Here is an 18,507-nt window from a genome sequence, read left to right on the forward strand (position 1 = left end):
GAAATCACAGATTTGGTTCCTTATTCTTCTCTCATTAAGCAGTAAACACTTAATCTATTTATACCCCCCTCCACTTGTTAAAATGTATTTTCCTTTTTATTTTTCTCTTGATATCTGTTTTTGCAGGTCAAAGTTGCTATTCAGTCTTCTCATTAGGAATAGTTGGGACTTTATTTAATTAAGGGTCTGTTTTTTTTTCCTCTTAGGCTTGCACTCAGTTTTGTTCTTAGTAGTAAGCTTTTCTCTTTAGAATGGTAGGTGCCAACTCTTTTTTTTTTTAGGGTTTTTTTTTTTTTTTTGCAAGGCAAACGGGGTTAAGTGGCTTGCCCAAGGCCACACAGCTAGGTAATTATTAAGTGTCTGAGACTGGATTTGAACCCAGGTACTCCTGACTCCAAGACCAGTGCTTTATCCACTACGCCACCTAGCCGCCCCAGGTGCCAAGTCTTTTATAATCTTTACTGTGGTTTCTCAATCCTTGAACTATTTCTGGCTGCTTGCAGTATTTTTTCTTTGACTAGAAAATTATGGATTATGATTATGTTATTCCTGGGAACTTTCATTTTAGGTTTTTTTCAGGAGATGACCTGGGGGGTTCTTTCTATTTTCACTTTACTTTCTGGTTCAAAGGGTCTGGAAAGTTTTTATATAGAATTTTTGAAATATGGTAAAGAAACTGATTTTTTAGTTGTGAATTTCTATGATTTTTAGATTTTTTTTTTTTTTTTTTTTTTTTTTTTTTTAGGTTTTTGCAAGTCAAACAGGGTTAAGTGGCTTGCCCAAGACCACACAGCTAGGTAATTATTGAGTGTCTGAGGCCTGATTTGAACTCAGCTACTCCTGACTCCAGGGCTGGTGCTCTATCCACTGCGCCACCTAGCCGCCCCTTAGATTGTTTTTTAATAAGAGATCTGATATCCTTTCTTCTCTTTTTTTCCCAATCTTTTGATTATTTTAATATTTTATGTTGTTTCATGAAGGTATTAACTTTTACTTGATCCATTCTGATTTTCAGAGAGTTTGTTACTTCAGTAAGATTTTATATCTCTAGTACCAAAACTGTTAATTCGCCTTCCAAGTCTGTCCTCTAGAGTTCTCAGTTTTACTAGTTCCTCACTTTAGAGCTCTACTTTCATTTATAGTACCATATGAAAACTCTTTATTTATTCCATGAATTTTAGTTATCTTTCTGACCAGGGTCTTTCTTTGAGATTTTGCTTGTAGATAATTAGAGTTATTATCTTCTTCTGGGTTTGTGTCTCAAGCAGTCTTGACTGCATAGTAATTCTTTATTATCAGAAAAGCAAGTGAGCCAGCAGATAGCAACCAGGAGCCCTGTAACTATTTTCCCCCTGGACTCTTAAGTGCACATGAGAGCAGCTTCTCACGAAGAGTCTGCATTTCAAGCAGAGTGCCTTTCTTTGAAGGGTAACACATTCCACAAAATGAGCTTTCCTTACCAGCATGTAGAGATGAATGTTAAAAACAACTTCATCTCATTTTCTTACATTTGCATAGCAGACCCCTTTTGAGCAGAGGGATAATCAATTTCTACAGTCTTAAAAAGTACAAATTCTTCTTGAAACTGAAAGTTCCCTTTTATTTCATTTGCATAACAATCAGCATAATTCACTTTTATTTGCATGAAAGGAATACCAGCAGGTCAAATTGGTCTATGATATAATTTTTCTAAATGCTTGAGTCAGAGAAAGTAAGGTACAGGATGAGATTTTACAAGATTGGGGGGCAGAGCCAAATTCACAATGGGCAGCATGGCAAGGGCAAGAAGATTTTTGTTCAGAAATGGGGAAAGGATCATACAGTTGAAAAAAGAGTCAAGTATAGGAGTGGATTTAATCTGAGTGGACTCTGGATGGAAGACTGTCATAGCTCCAGGATTCTTTTATCCAGATGCCAACAGAAACAAAAGCATCATCTGTAGAGAGGCTAGCTGCACTAATGGGATCCTTGGAAAACCCCAAGAAACATATCTCTGAAACACAAAATATGTCTGCTGGCATTTAATAAGAAAGGGAAAAAAGACTTGATAAGATAGCACAAAAAAAGCTAACAGTGAATAGTAATTATCTCCTGTCTTATTTATTCCAAAAAGATGTCTCTTGCAATGAGATTTTCTTTTATTTTTACATGCACTATAACTCTATCCTATTTAAATTGGTTTCATTAGCCAGAGAACTTGAATTACAAGTGGCTCTTCAAAAATTTTGTTCATGATGGTCTCAGAATAAGGACTGAAGTATATTTTTCATTTCTTCATATTCCTTGTCATTTTTCTTGGGGATGGGGTGGTGAACATGATTCAAGCAGGAATATTTTTACATAGTTTTATATGTATAATGGGTATCATATTTTTTTGCCTTCTCAATCAGTGGAAGAAGTAAAGAAAAAGAGAAAACTTTGAAATAAAAATAAAATTAATGCAGAAAGAAATTTGTTCAGCATTCCTAAAACAGGAATTATGTAGATAGGTAAGATTGTATTTAAGTAAATATGATTGTTTTCAGTCTTTTGTTCATAATGCTAGGCATAAGTTATCACACTTTTATTTTTCTATTGAAGGATTTCATTAAGCTTGGCATTTCAATGAGTTGATGAAGTTCAGTTTTTTTAAAGTAGTTTCTACTCAATATCTTGGAAGGATTTTTCTTTTTTATTATTTAATATTTATTTATTCTCATTTTGTACAAATGATGTTTTTTATACATTAATAAAATATTCTTGTTTAAGAGTAAACAAAATACCCCTCCCCCAAAAAATAAAGACTTCCTTGAGTGATAAAGTAAAGGCAAGAGAAAAAAATTAAAATAAAAAATAGTAATAATTGTAGGTATGGCTAGGTGGCGCAGTGGACAGAGGACCAGCCATGTATCCAGGAGCACCCAAGCCCATATCTGGCCCTGTACACCCAACAATCATCCAACTCTGTGACAATGCAAGCCACCCCAACCCCACTGCCCTGCAAAAACCAAAAAATTAAAAAAAAAGACCCAAAATAAAATAAAATAAAATAATAATAATAGTAGGGGCAGCTGGGTGGCGGACAGAGCACTGGCCCTTGAGCCAGGAGCACCCGGGTTCAAATCCGGCCTCAGACACCCAACGATCACACTGCTATGTGGCCCCAGGCAGGCCACCCAGCCCCATTTGCCCTGCACTGCCCCCCAAAATAATAATAATAATAATAATAATAATAATAATAATAAAAATGTGCTTCAGTCTGTGTCCAACACCACCAACTCTGTCATGGGTGGATCACATTCTTTATGATAAATCCATCACGAAAGTTACTTCCATATTTTTCTACCATTGCCATTGCTGATCACGACTCACTCCTTTGGTATTTCTCCACTACCATGTACTGTATTTTCTCTCTCCTTTCACTCTGTCTCTGCTGTAGGGTAGCTGAGTAGCATAGCAGAGGGATCCCTGGCCCCTATACCACCCCTTAAGCCCAGCATCCACCTGGCCCTATGGTCCTGGACAGGCCATCCAATCCCAGCCCCTTGCAAGAAGTAAAAAAGAAAATGTATTATATCTGACCACTCTCCCTGCATGGTCCATCCTCTCCTCCTTCATTCACATCTCCATCCCTTCCCCCTGTCCCCCCCCCCTTTTTTTAGGTTTTTTTTGCAAGGCAAATGGGGTTAAGTGACTTGCCCAAGGCCACACAGCTAGGTAATTATTAAGTGTCTGAGACCGGATTTGAACCCAGGTATTCCTGACTCCAAGGCCGGTGCTTTATACACTATCCATCCCCCCCTTTCTTACTCCAGATGTCTATACCCCATTGAGCATATATGCTGTTTCCTCTCCTAGCCTCCTGATGAGAGCAAAGGTTCCCTCATTCCCCTTGCCTTCCCCCCTTCCATATCATTGCAATAACTCATTGTAATAAAGAAAAATATTATATGAAATATCTTGACCTTTCCCCCCCTCCTTTTTCTTTCTCCCATTACATTTCACTTTTTTTCTATTGACTCCATTTTTGCATCATATTTTATCTTCAAATTCAGCTTTCTCCTGTGCTTCAACTATAAAATCTCCTTTTACCTGCTCTGTTAATTGAGAGGGTTCGTATGAGTATTATCGGTGTCATTTTCTATGCAGGAATACATGCAGTTCATCATCATTAAGTCCCTCATATTTTCCCCCTGTCCTCCAATCTCTATGTTTCACCTGAGTCCTGTATTTGAAGATCAAACCTTATGTTCAGTTCTGGCCATTCCAACAGGAACATTTGAAATTCTCCTGGTTCATTGAAAGTCCATCTTTTTTCCTGGACGAGGACATTCAGTTTTGCTGGGTAGTGGATTCTCAGTTGCATTCCAAGCTCTTTTGCCTTCTGGTATATTATATTCCAAGCCCTATGAGCTTTTTTTTTTGTTTGTTTGCTTGTTTGTTTGTTTTTTAGATTTTTGCAAGGCAAACAGGGTTAAGTTGGCTTGCCCAGGGCCACACAGCTAGGTAATTATTAAGTGTCTGATACCGGATTTGAATCCAGGTACTCCTGACTCCAAGGCCGGTGCTTTATCCAGTACGCCACCTAGCTGCCCCTTCCCTTTGAGCTTTTAATGTAGTTGCTGCTAAGTCCTGTGAGATCCTGACTGCAGCTCGGCGATATTTGAATTGTGTCCTTCTGGCTGCTTGTAATATTTTCTCTTTTACTTGGGAGTTCTGGAACTTGGCTATAATATTCCTAGGGGTTGGTTTTTTGGGATCTCTTGCTCAGGGCAGTCGGTGGATTCTCTCCATTTCTATGTTGCCCTCTGCTTCTAGGATATCAGGGCAATTTTCAATTATCTTTCCTAAATCTGTTTTCCATATCAGTTGTTTTTTCAATGAGATGTTTCACATTTTCTTCTAATTTTTCATTCGTTTGGTTTTGAAGTAATGAGTCCTGATTTCTCGTAAATTCATCAATCTCCCTGAGTTCTACTCTTTGTCTAAAGGATTTGTTTTCCTCAGAAAGCTTTCTTATCTCTTTTTCCATCTGGCCTATTTTGCTTTTTAAAGCATTCTTCTCCTCAATAACTTTTTGAACTGTTTTATCCATTTGACCTAAGCTGATTTTTAGCATGCTATTTTCTTCAGCATTTTTTTGGATTTCCTTGACTAAGCTGCAGACTTCATTTTCATGTTTTTCCTGCATCTCTCCTTTCTTTTCCCAGTTTTTTTTCCAACTCCCTCATTTGATTTTCAAAGTCTTTTTTGAGCTCTGTCATAGCCTGAGCCCAATTTCTGTTTTTCTTGGAGTCTTTAGATGTAGGAGCTTGTGCTTCCTCATTTTCAGACTGAGTGTTTTGATACTTCTTGGGATCACAGGCAAAATATTTCTCAATGGTGTTCCTCTTGTTTCTCTGCTTACTCATTTTCCCAGCCTGAGCCTGGTTTGGGGCTACTTCCTGAGCTTTTGGGACACTCCCACAAAGGTCTCAGTGTGTGAGGCTCTGTCCTCCCTCCTGGTCTGTGAATGACCGTAAGCGTCCCCCTCTGCCATGGGGCCGAGGTGGGGGGGGGCTGCTGTTCTATTGGGGGGCCTAGACTGCGATCAGGATCTGAATGTGGTCAGAGCCCCAGAGTCCTGTTCCAGGGGCAGAGGACAGAGCTCTGCAGTCTCTCTTCACTCCCCTCCCTCAGCTAAATGGGCTCATGCCCTGGGGGCTCCGCCTGCTTCTGTGTCCTGGTCTGCCTTGGCCACCCTGCTGCTCCTTGCTCTCTGTGTGTCCTGAGGGCTGGGCTTCATGTGCTTTCTCTGGCAGAGGTCCCCCCCCCCACCACTCTTCCCCCAATTTGTGCCCGGTGCTCCCCAGGGTGTAGCTCAGGAAACTCCCCAACTGCTGTGAGCCACAGCTCCCAGCGCCCTGGGGCTGCCTCTGGGAGACTGAAGTTCTTTTGCTCTGGCGGGCCGCCCCTCCAACCCCGGGGAGCAGAGCCTTTCTGCTCTTTTCCAGGTTACCTTGAGTAGGAGAACGGCCTCACTGGGTCCCTCTGTGGGTTCTGTCTCTCGAAAATTTAGTTAAAGTCCTTAGTTTCCAAGGTTTATGAGAGAGAGCGCCTAAGACAGAATCTCCTGTCGCCATCTTGGCTCCACCCCCGGAATCGAACATATTTAAAAATGAATGTTAAAGTATTTTTGCATGTAATTGGAAAATATAATATTGAAGAAATATTAAATTTAAAGGTTGCAGACATGCTATGTGTTCTCTCGTAACAAGATTATTATGGAAATGTTTTGCAGTACATTTATAACTTATATCAAATTGCTTTCTCAGTGGGGTTGGGAAGACGGAAGATAAAATACTTTGGAACCCAAGTAATAAAAGAAAATTTTAAACATTCATTTTTACATGTAACTGAAGAAACATAAAATAATAAATAAAATTTTAAAATAAAAACAGAATAAGAAAGGTTGCAGTCCTGTTACATAGTATGTGAATAGTAGGACTAGTGCTAACAAATATAGCTGAGGCAGCTAGGTGGTGCTGTAGATAGCTGCCTGTAAAGTTAGGAAGACCTGAGTTCAAATTTAACCTCAAATACTTTACTTATTGTGTGAGCCTGTGTAAATCAGTTAAGTTCTCTCTCCCTTGGTTTTCTCATCTGTTAAATGAGAATGCCAGTAGCTCCTACTTCCGAGATTTATTTTTTTTGTAATATTTTTCCCAGTGACATCCACATCCAAAGTATGGAGTCTACATGCAGACCAAATCATACTATTTTCACTTTTTAAAACTTGTTTTTTTTTTTCCTTTCTTATGGTTTTTTCCTCTTTACTTCTGATTCTTCTTTCACAACATGATGAATATGGAAATATGTTAAACATGATTGTACATGTATAACCTATATCAGATTACTACTCACTGTCATCGGGAGGGGGGAGGAAAGGAAGGAGGAAGAAAAATGTGGAACTCAGAAGCTTACCAAATGGTGAATATTGAAAACTATCTTTGCATGTAATTGGAAAAAATAAAGTAAAATAACTTTCAAAAATAATATTTTTCCCAGTTATATACGATCACTATTTTAGCATGTTTTTAAGAAATTTTTGAGTCCCTTCCTCCCTCCCCTCCCTCCTCCCCCCACTTCCTGAGACAGTAAGCACTTTCATTGCAGGTTATACATATGTAATCATGCAAAGCTTTTCCATATTCAGTATGTTCTGAAAAAAAACACAGACTATGAGCAAAAACAGGAAAATGAAAAATAAGTATACTTTTATCTTTAGATTCTATCTTGACTTTTTTTGGATGGTGTAGAATTTTTTTTTATCATGAATCTTTTGGAATTGTCTTGGTACATTGTATTGAAAATAGCTAAGTCATTCAGAGTTGATCATCATAATATTGCTTATTGTCCTCCTGCTTCTGGTTACTTTATTTTTTTCAGTCATTAAGTTTTTCCAGGTTTTCTGAAAGCATCTTGCATACAAAACTTATTAAGCAGATGATTCTTTTTTAATAAATTCATAATCCTAGAATAAATTTTAAGAAAAATCCTTCCAAGATATTAAGAAGTAGAAACAACTACCTTTCTTTATAAAAATTGAACTTCAACAACTCATTTTCTTACAGAACACTAGCATTCCATTACAATCATATACTACAACTCATTCAGCCATTCCCCAACTGATGGGCATCCTTCTCAAGGTTATTGTGAAGATCAAATGAGATAATATGTGTAAAGCTCTTAAATTTTAAAAGCTCTGTAAACCTTAAAGCATAGTAGATGCATCCTAGTTCAGACAAGTTTGACTGGATTGCAAAGAGTAGGAAGGATAGTAAAATGGAAAGGCAGTTTATAGGGCACTTAAAGCTAAACAGAGGTGTTTCTATGCTATTCCAAAGGTATTAGATGCCATTGAAGGTGATTGAATTGGGGAGTCACGTGATCAGATGAAGCTGTCCTAAAATGAAAGAAAGTTCATTATAAAACAAGTGTTTTAGATAGCCGAGTGGAAGGTACAGACAGTTCTGGAGTAGGAACAGGGCTCAGGGAATGAAGGAGGATACAGCTGGGACTGGAAATGGGTTTTTGTTCATTGGTAGTCAGGAGTTCAGTATCACTAGGATGTGGATGGAATGAGGAGGTAGACATAGGTTACCCATTGGGAAATAAGTCCAGGTGGCATATCAGAAGATGAGAGAAGATCTGCTGAGAAGACAGGTGATTTAAAAGTTTAAGGTCTCTCCTGGGTCCAGGCCCTCAAAGTCTTCCTCACTTGCTTGACCTCCTTGTAGGCATAAGTGTCTCATAGGTAAAAGAACATTTATAAATAGAAGCAGTTTTCATAATAGCAAAAAACTGAAAACAAAATAGATTGGATTGTCCTAAACAGATTATGGATGTTGAATATCAATTTGACCAAATTATTTCCAGAAAGACAGATCTCAATTTTGCAAATACAAATAAAACAGTACATCAATGGAATCTAATTCATTTTTTAAATAAATAAATTTAAATAAATTTATTGATGCCTTTTAATTATATATCACAGTTATTTCAGTAAATATCTAGATTGAACTCTCACAACAAAGCAATTAAGCAAAAGCATCAGATTTAATCTTCTTGACAGCCTTTCAGCAGGATATGACATTTTGCCAATAGACTCCTTTTTGACAAAGAAGTTCTGAGGTCTTCTTTGACATAAGAGGGGGCCGAACAGCTGAAGGCCAAGTACCTGGCCACAGATTTTGAACAGCAATATTTTAAATTTCATTGTTGACTAAAAAAAACTTTTTTCTTAAGCTGTTCAGTGGCAGGGTATACCTTTCACAAGTACAAATGGGGAAAAATTTTTAGCTAGACAAGGGGTAGTGGTGGACATAGGAGAAAAGCTGCATAAAATTGAAACACTTTTGCACAAATAAAATCTGCAGCTAGAATTAAAGAATTGGTAAAATGGGAAAAATAAATAGCTCTGTTAAAAGTCTATATACAAGATATATTGGGTATTGATACAAATCCATATGAATAAAAGCTATATTCCCCAGTACATAAGGGGATTAAAGCATATGAACAGGCAATTGATTCAAAAAATTAAAAGCTCTCTGTTAACCACATGAAAGAATGCCCTATAAGCATTAACAATAAGAGAAATTCAAATTAAAACTGAGACTTTACCTTACACCAAGGTAGTGGCACAGTGAGTGGAGAAAAAGGGACAGATGCAAGAGATAGGGTGGAGGTAGAATGTAACAAGGTAACAACTTGTTAATTGAAAAAATATCTAGGTCAAGGGAGAGTGAGAAGTAGAGGAACACAGTGAGATTTTCAACAGGTATGATCTCAGATACAGAAGTTTGAGGGGAGGGGTAGGTTTGCAAGAAAATGTAAGAATAAGGTCTGATTTGAATGTATTGGAGATGGCTCCAGAAGATCCGGTTTGAAATGGCCACTAGGCAGTTAATGGTGTGGGAGAGACTGGGGTTGGATCTATAAAATGTGTTTTCTATGTAGAGATAATAAATAAAACCTAGGAACAGATGAAGACCTCTAGAAAGAAAAAAGGAGAGAAGCCCAGGACAAAGTCTCACAGAACAGCTGCATTTAGGAGGTGTGATGCAGATGAGGAGTCAGTAAAAGAAATTAGGAGAAGTTATCAGACTGGTAGGAGGGGAACCAGGGAAGAGAAGTGTCTCCAAATCCCAGAGAGGAGAAAGGATACAGAAGGATACTGCCCAACAGCATCATCTGCTGCAGAAAGAACACACATACACTGAGGGTGACTGAGAAAATATCATCAGCAAAGTGAGAGATAAGGTGAAGAAGTGGGTCTAAGGTGATGTTTTCAGAATGTGACTAAAAAGGAGACAGGATTTTAAAGTTGGGAGACATTTGGATACATTTCAAATCTCTGTGGATTGGGTATGATATAAATCTATATGAATAAGAGCTTATATTCCCCAGTACATAAGGGATTAAAGGATATGAACAGGCAATTGATTCAAAAGAATAAAAACTCTCTTAACCATATGAAAGGATGCCCCTGTAGCACTAACAATAAGAGAAATTCAAATTAAAACTGAGACTTTACTTCACACTAAGGTGATGGCACAATGAATGGAGAAAAGGGGATAGATGCAAGAGAAATAAGAGAATAAAGATAAGAAGTAGGGAATGGAATCAAAATGATGAATGGAATAAATTCCTATAAGAGATGGGAAGGAGTATTGTGGGGACTATGTTAAAAAATCAGGAATTCCATGGAGCTGTGAAGCGCCAGTTGAGTTTAATTTAAGTGGATTTGCTTAGCTTGGTGGTCTGCTTCTTACATGCTTCAGAAGCATGTAAGAAGTAAATACAAGTCAGGGTGTGGGGGTCATCCAAGGGTGGGCTTATCAGTCACTACAAGGAAGCAATGGATCCAGCAAGTATTGTTGATTTGATCAACCATAGCATCCACAGAATTTGAAAGGGGTAGGGGCTGAGGTGAATATGAATAATAGGAAAGAAAAGTAGCAGGACAAAAGTTCCCACTTCAACAGATGGTCACTCTGAATTGCAGGAATTAATAAAAAAAACAAGCTCAAAATTTGCTTGCTATAGGACAATCAGGACCCCTGCTCTCCAAGGTCCTGTGGTGACTGAGTATGGAGTTGGTGGGAGTGATGGTTGCTCCAAATTCTGGAAAACTGGAGCAAAGGTGCAGCACAATGTGCTGTCCTGGGTCTGGGACAGTTAACAATGACATGTTCAGGGCCATCTCTGAAGCCTCATAGACAATGAGCCACACTCAGAAGACAACCTGCACTCAGGCCAAACACTGATTTCCCATTCTCTGAGTCATTGGAAGTACAGGCCTTGGCATGTTTTTGGCAACCCGCAGCTCGGGTTCTTTGATGAATGTGAGCCCCTTCTCTGAGGCTACCCAGTCAGAATTAGAACCCGAGTCTCCTGATTTATGGTCCTATCTTCTCATAGTGATGTCAGATTGTTTTGGAATTGTTTGTTTTTAATTCTGGAAAGAAAGGATCCACTGTGCGGTAAAGTCATCTTCCCCATCTCCAAATCCATGTCCCACTCCCTACTGCTCAGTGAGGACACATGTCGCTCTGTTATTGTTAAACTTGTACATATGTCCCTTAATGGTGTTGTAGACTCCTTCTGGGGGCAGATGTCTTATATATCTTGCTCTTTTCCAATTCTCCTTGTCCTCTATAGCTAGCAAGTTGTAGGCATGTCATAGACTGTAATAAATATTTGTTAAATGAATGAATAACCTCCCTGGTACTGTTTTTGGTCATAGGTGATTACTTTGGAATCTTGAAGGATGCAAGAGTGACGAAGTTTCCATTTAGTGTCTTGGACAATCCCATGTACTGGGGGAGCACAGCCAGCTATTTGGGGTGGTCAATCATGTAAGTATAAATCTATATTTAGTCTTTTCCCTATAATTATGAATCTATTTCATCTTATTGTAAAATACCAAACTGTTATAATCTCCATAATTAATAATAAATATCCTGTTAATTATTACTAATTATTGTGCCTAAAATAATTCATGGAACATAGAGGGTATTTAGCAAATGCTTGTCAATTGATTGACTAACTAATTGCCTTAAGGTAAAAAAACATGATTTATTCATAATTCAAAACCTAAAACAGACCTTAAAAAGCATATTCTAATCTGCTATTTTACAAATGAGAAACCTGAGATCCAAAGAAAGGAAATGACTTGTCTAAACTTATATGGTAATAATAGAGAAGGTACCAAACTCAGGTCTGTAATTCTCAGTCCATTGTTCTTTATCACGCTTCTTTTTTTCTCCTCCAGTACATAGCCAAATCCCTTCACAGGGAGATGCTCAATAAACATTTGTTGTTTGATTTCAGCTCCATGAAATCAGTCATGACTCTTTTGATCTTTTTTTTTGTTTGTTTGGTTTTTTTTTTTTTTGTTTTTAGTTTTTGCAAGACGATGGGGTTAAGTGGATTGCCCAAAGCCACACAGCCAGGTAATTATTAAGTGTCTGAGGACAGTTTTGAACTCAGGTACTCTTGACTCCAGGGCCAGTGCTCTATCCACTGCACCACCTAGCCGCCCCTTTTTGATCTTTTTAAGAGGGAATCCAGGGTGTCTAAGTGGAACAGTGGATAAAGCACCAGCCTTGGAATTAGAAGGACCTGCATTCAAATTCAGCCTCGGACACTTAGTACCTGCATGATCTTGAACAAGTCACCTAATTCTGATTGTCTCTAAAAAAACAAAATTTCAGATGGAATCCCTGAAAATGGTAGGCTAGTGATCACCCAATCAGATCTCATGCTAACTCACATGGGAAGCCCCTAGTGGGTTAATATTAAACAATTTTTGTAGAGAGGTGAGGAAAATGGTTTTTATAGGCAAATGTGTCAATTTTTTTTCTTATGGTGGGAAAAAAAATCAGCAACTGCTTAATCACTTTGAAAGTCAGAGTAGGCTAGAAGAAAGGACTGAGACTCAAGGGACTTGACTTTGAAGATAACTCAGTGACATCAGGAAAATCACTTCACATCTTTGGGATTCCCTTTCCTTCCCTATAAGATGAGGAACATGAACAAGCCAATCTCTTCTGGCCTCGTTCAGCCATAATACTTTATGACTTTCTTATTTTCTCTTGACCAAGGAGGCAGTATTATTCCTATTTTCCAGGTAAGGATACTGAGGCCCAAAGAGTTGATGTCACTTAGTAATTCAACCAGAAGAAGAGTCTTAACCCATGTTTTCCAGATTCTAGCACTCTTTATCTGTTATGCCAAATTGCTCCTGATGCTAGGTCATTTGCCTGACTGATAGTAGGTGCTTAATAATGCATGTTAATTGATTGATTCCTTTGTTTGAGACACTCTGCTCAGTTAGAAAAGGATTGGGTCCATTGGCACCCAGTGGCCTCCCATAGGCAGCCTTTGTCCGGTGGGGCTTTTGTACTGTCCTAGATCCTGGGTATATTTAGGAGATGGTTAATGACCCTTATAAAATCATTTCAACTACAACGTAGCAGCATAGTTTTTAGCAACTATTTCAGTCATCAAATTGAAGACACTGGGGGAGATTGGGAGGAAGGAGAAAGGAAACAGACTCTAGCCCAAGACATCTGGGATTCTGGCAGCCTCCAGGCAAAGAAAGTCAATAGCTTGTGTGAAAGAATATTTTCATGTATTGGAAGCTGAGTCTACATATCATTCGTGAAGAAGAAAAAAATTATGGCTATTAGGAGATATGTTATGAGCTACTCCTTGCTCAGTTGTTGTTGCAGAAACCGGAAAGATTTTTTTTCACTGTTAATAGGAAAAAATTCTCATGGGTCCCTTGGAGATTATAACTCTCTATCAGCCAGGGAGTGCTTATGGAACCCAGATCCCCAGGTGAGCTGCTAAGTAAGCCTTGGGGACTCTTTGGAGAATGACTACTATTTACTGTTCTGTGAGGGGGAACCCAGAGCTGCTACTGTCATGAAGCAGTAGTGGGAGTGGAAGTGGGAGGAAAAGGAGGATTGATTGTGGCCTGTCTGAGAGCCCATTAAAGATGGGCAATGTTTCATGCAGGCCCCACATTGCTGACCAAGCAGGACTACTCGTAAATCTTCATTGAAGGCCATCTGTCTCAGCCCCCAGTGTCCTTCCTCTGTGTGGCTTGAGAGAGAGAATGGGGGTGGGGAGAGAGATGGCATTATCATGGATTTTATTAAGACACAAAGAACATATACAAAGAATAACCTGTGTTGTATAAACTGAGGACCTTGGTTAAGAATCCCTATTGAAACTCTATTACTTACTTTCCTTAATGAGTAGAGGGAATTGGAGCAACCTAAGAATCCTGCTGCAGGAGTGGAGGCAGGGATGAGGAGGAGACAAGAACTTCGATAACTTTTATACAAGCTGTGAAATTGGGGAGGATGCAGAAGGCAGTGGAGGGAATCACTGAAAGGAAACTTGACTGACTTCACTATTTTTCCAGTCTTTGGTCCTAGATTTCCTATGGAAGCCACAAGAAAGCCAGGGTCCTCTCCTCAGTTACTTTCCCTCTAGTCCCAGGTTTTAGTTTCCTTATCTTATATAAAAGGAATAAAACGAGAGGGGCTGATACTCTCAAGGTCCCTAGAAAAGCCCATCTTCTCATCCTTCCAGTTGACATGCACAAGTTGGAGTGAGATGCTCTGTCAGAAAGGAATGTGGGAAATTAGACCATTTGGATAAATATCTTTATCTGTCAGGCATTGAACTAAACTGAAACAACCAGAAGCTTAAAGTGAAGTAAACTAATATGATCAACTCCAAAAATTGTTGCTGCTGATTTTTAACTAAACCCCAACCTGAACCAAAGTTTCTTTGTTGTTTTTTTTAATTTACTTCTCTCTAAATTCAGTGAATTAGTTAAGATTAAAATCAGAATCAGTGGATGAAAATAATGTAAAAATCTCAAGATTATCTCCCTTTTCCTCTAGTGAGAAGCAGCATGTGTAGTGGGTAAATGAACCAGCTTAGAAGCCAGGCAGTCCTGGGTTCAAGTCTTGCCTCTGACACATACATGCTGTGTGACCTGGAGCAAGTCACTTGACCTCTTAAGTGTTGTAGGGTGGTGTTGTCAAACCAAATAGAAGTGGATTCCTGTCATCCCAATCATATTTTAAAATTTTTTTTTAATTTAAGGAAATGGTTAAGTGACTTGCCCAAGATCACACAGCTAGGCAATCATCAAGCATCTGAGGTCAGACTTGAACTCAGGTCCTCCTGCCTCCAGGGCTGGTGCTCCATCCACTGTGCCACCTAGCTACCCTCTCAATCACATTCTAATCTGGTTCTGGTCACAGTGAGGAATTTTGCAGTCCCCCAATTTGATGCCATTGTTCCAGGCAGTTCTCTAGTACTATAATGTTATAGAGAAATTATTGACCTTTATTGGTAGAGAGAGTTCCCCATAGCAATAAAATCACAAATCTAATCCCAATCCCCATCCCCATCCCACTCCTCCAATCTCATTGCACTTATAACAGAAATAGATAATAAAATTAAAACACTAAGACTAGAAGTGGCTTCAGAAATCTCAGTCAACCAATCATTTTACAGATGAGAAAATGAAGACCTAAAATAATGAAATAACTTCCTAAGGTCATGTGGTTAGTTGGCAGTCAATCTGGGTTACGAATCCAGAAGTCCTGACTCCTAGTCCAGAGCTCTAGCCCTCTGCCACATGACCTGTTCCCCAGATTGGAATAGAACTAATCTTTGAATTGATTTGTGCATCTGATGTGTCACATTGGTTTTTAGGAACCTTTAAAAACAAAGAAAACTGATACCAGGATTTTTAGTTAAGAGATTGAAGTCCCTGTCACTAGTTCCCAAGGAACCTTCTAACTAAGATACTCCTCCTTATTTCAGCCTATTAGAATCCCTCTTTTCCTACAAGATAGCTCAATCATTATTTTCTATATGAAGCTTTTCCTGATTTCTCCCAACCACTATGTTTATGTATTATGTCACACACACACACACACACACACACACACACCCCCCTACCTATATACACACACACACACATATATAATATATATATATAACTATCTTATATTTATTTCTTCTATGTAGTAATTGTTTCATTCCTTATATTTTTATTCCCAGAGTCTAGTCCAGTACCTGACAGGTAATGGGCTTTTTAATAAATACATTAAAAAACAAAAAAGAAAAATCCTCCTACCAACCTAGAGCTGTTAGAAGAATCAAAGAGAGGCTGTCTTTCAATACTTTGAGCTTCTTGGAAGAAAGGTGAACCCAAGGTATTCATTATATGATTGTCTAGGATCAAGAGAAGGCTTGGGACCATTTTCTTGATTTTATAAACTGTTCTATTGAGACACAAAGTGCACAGTATAGTGCCATAAATCACAAAGCCAATGAATGTCATTAAAAACTCCTACCTACAAAATGGACTGGTTCTCATATTTAAAACAAAATAAGACAAAACCCACCACTTTGTACCCACATCCCTGGGAAAGGAGAGTGCCATTGAGTGGAATTCTCATCTGAACGGGATAATTCGACTAAGGTTGTTCAACCTTTTGAGTAGGTAAATAAACTTGTCAAAAGGGAAAACACAAGGATGTGATTTATTTATTTAGACTTTCAACAAGGGTGCTAACTTAAAGCTTTTTTTCTTTTTATTTGAATGTTTTGTTATTAAAAGGGAAGTAGCTTACTGACCAGGAATAGGGATCAATGAATGGATCCTTCTCTGGGCATTGAGGTATAAACAATAAAATCCCAATTGCTACCAAGGCTGTTTCTTATAAATGATCTAGGAGAGGGGGATTGTTAGGACACAGGAAAAGGATTTAGGAGTCACTGCTGGTCATTCCCTAAAGTATCAACCCCAAAGTTTTTATCAGTCAACACATATTTGTGAAGTTCTTATTTGACTGGAGATAGAAAAACAGTTCCTGGTATCAAAGAACTAGGGGGACAACTTGTTCACATATAAGGGACATAAAACATAGAAAATAAACACAAAGTCAGTTTGGTAGGATGATCTTAGAACCTGGGGTGGGATTGGGGGGGGTATAGAAGGGAAATCAGGAAAGGCCTCATATAGAGCTTTTGAACTACACTTGGAAAAATTAGGGGTTCTGTGAAGCACAGATAAGACAGAGATGCAACAATTTGTTCAAAGACATAAATTAAAAAATAAAAGTCCACCATGAAGGGTACCAAAGTATAAGACAGCTATCCGAGAAAATTTCATGTCTCAGAGGAGACAGAATGGGAAAGAAGGAATAGAAGTGATCAAAGGTCTGGCTGTTTCCATAGGAAGAAAAACAAAGAAAAAGGATATTCTGCTTAGAAATGTAAAGGATATAAGATTAAATCTTGTAATAGGGGTTTGATTAATGTCATTCTGGAATTTATGGTCAGAGAGACAGGTGGGGCAGCTAGGTGGTACAGTGGATAGAGCACTGGCCCTGAAGCCAGGAGGTCCTGAGTTCAAATTCGAGCTCAGACACTTAATAATTACCTAGCTATGTGACCTTGGGCAAATCACTTAACTCCACTGCCATGCAAAAAAAAAAAAAGTATTCCTTTTCAGCCCTAAAAAGAGATTTGGACTATCAGGGTCTTTGAACTCGGTGGACCCGAGTCATAGTGAGATTTTGAAAACTCCTATTTTCAAAAACAACAACATAGGGAGAGTCTGCAAGAGAGTGTATACCAGATTTGCTTACAAGGTATTTATCTCTTTGGATGAAAGGTTGAACCAGATGACCTGGAAAAACCCCTTCTAAGATTCTTTGATTGAATGAAAGAAAGAATGCATTATTGAGCAGTTGTAAGGGATTATTATTATTATTATTATTATTATTATTATTATTATTATTATTATTATTATTGAAAAGCATCATTTTTGAAAACAGCCCCCCCCGTTCTGAGACATGCCAGTGTAACAATATAGTGAGAGAAGAAAGTGAGAAGTAGAACAACACACAGCGTCAGTAAAGAGCCTGATGATGAGTATGATGATGATGATATTTGTCTTTCATTCTTGAAGAAGGCCATGACATCAGGGAGATGATACCATGACAAGCACAAGCCTCATTTTCTCCTCCAGAGCCATCTGGGTCCAGTGGTCAGATAGCATGACTGGAGATGGCCCTGTGGATGTGAGGTAATCAGGGTTAAGTGGCTTGCCCAAGGTCCCACAGCTAGTAAGAGTCAAGTGTCAGAGGCTGGATTCGAACTCCCATCCTCTTGATTCCAAAGCAAGTGCTCCGTCTAGCTGCCCCCAGTAATAAACCTTCCTTCTAGTAACATCAGAGCACCCATTATCTCAACTGTTCTGCCTACATCAACAGGGCCTCATCTTATGTTCTGCCTTACTGGCAATTAGAAGTTATGAATCCAGGGACAGTGTCTAATTTTCTTTGCAACCCTCTCTTATCTCTCAGGACCTAGTGCAGTAAATGTAATAAGGATTTAATAAATATTTGTTAAATGTAAAGACTGGCAAATTGCCTTCTGTGGGGGGTGGGGGGGGAGAAGTAAGATTAGGGGAAAAATTGTAAAACTCAAAATAAAGAAAATCTTAAAAAAATATATTTGTTAAACTGAATTGCCTGGTCAATAATCCCTCCCTGAATGACAGACATCCTTTTAGGACACCCCCCTCTCCTGACTGCTGCCACTATTAGCTCTAGAATTTGTTTTAATCAAAAAAAAAACCTGATATTCTCTTGGATCTTTCCTCATCATTGATCTAGAAGCTAGAAGGGAGTCCCTGGGAGATTTAAAAAAATTTGTGTACCAGCTCCAGGATAGAACTTGTGTTACAAGACTGTGGGACCCAGTGCCAAAACTAACATGCTGAGTGTCCACTGATTGCTCCCTGTTGACTTGGAAGCTGACAGTCTAGAGACTTCTCTTCCTCAAATCATCCAAAACCATTAGCCCGTTAACTGTTAACCTGTAAGAACTAGCTTATTCCAGCCTGTGAATCAGGAGGTAGCTATAGAAATAAATTGG

General features: G+C 38.7%; 1 protein-coding gene across 7 annotated transcripts in view; it reads left to right on the forward strand.

Moving 5' to 3' along the window:
• PEMT (phosphatidylethanolamine N-methyltransferase) overlaps positions 1–18,507 on the forward strand; it is a 191,682-nt gene that overhangs the window by 152,662 nt on the left and 20,513 nt on the right. For all 7 annotated transcript variants that reach the window (XM_074204813.1, XM_074204818.1, XM_074204815.1 and 4 more), the window contains one exon: positions 11,267–11,378. In XM_074204813.1, coding sequence (XP_074060914.1) covers positions 11,267–11,378 — 112 coding nt within the window. The remainder of the gene's footprint in view (positions 1–11,266; positions 11,379–18,507) is intronic.

The sequence above is a fragment of the Macrotis lagotis genome, chromosome X, assembly GCF_037893015.1.
Source record: "Macrotis lagotis isolate mMagLag1 chromosome X, bilby.v1.9.chrom.fasta, whole genome shotgun sequence".
Lineage (NCBI taxonomy): Eukaryota > Metazoa > Chordata > Mammalia > Peramelemorphia > Peramelidae > Macrotis > Macrotis lagotis.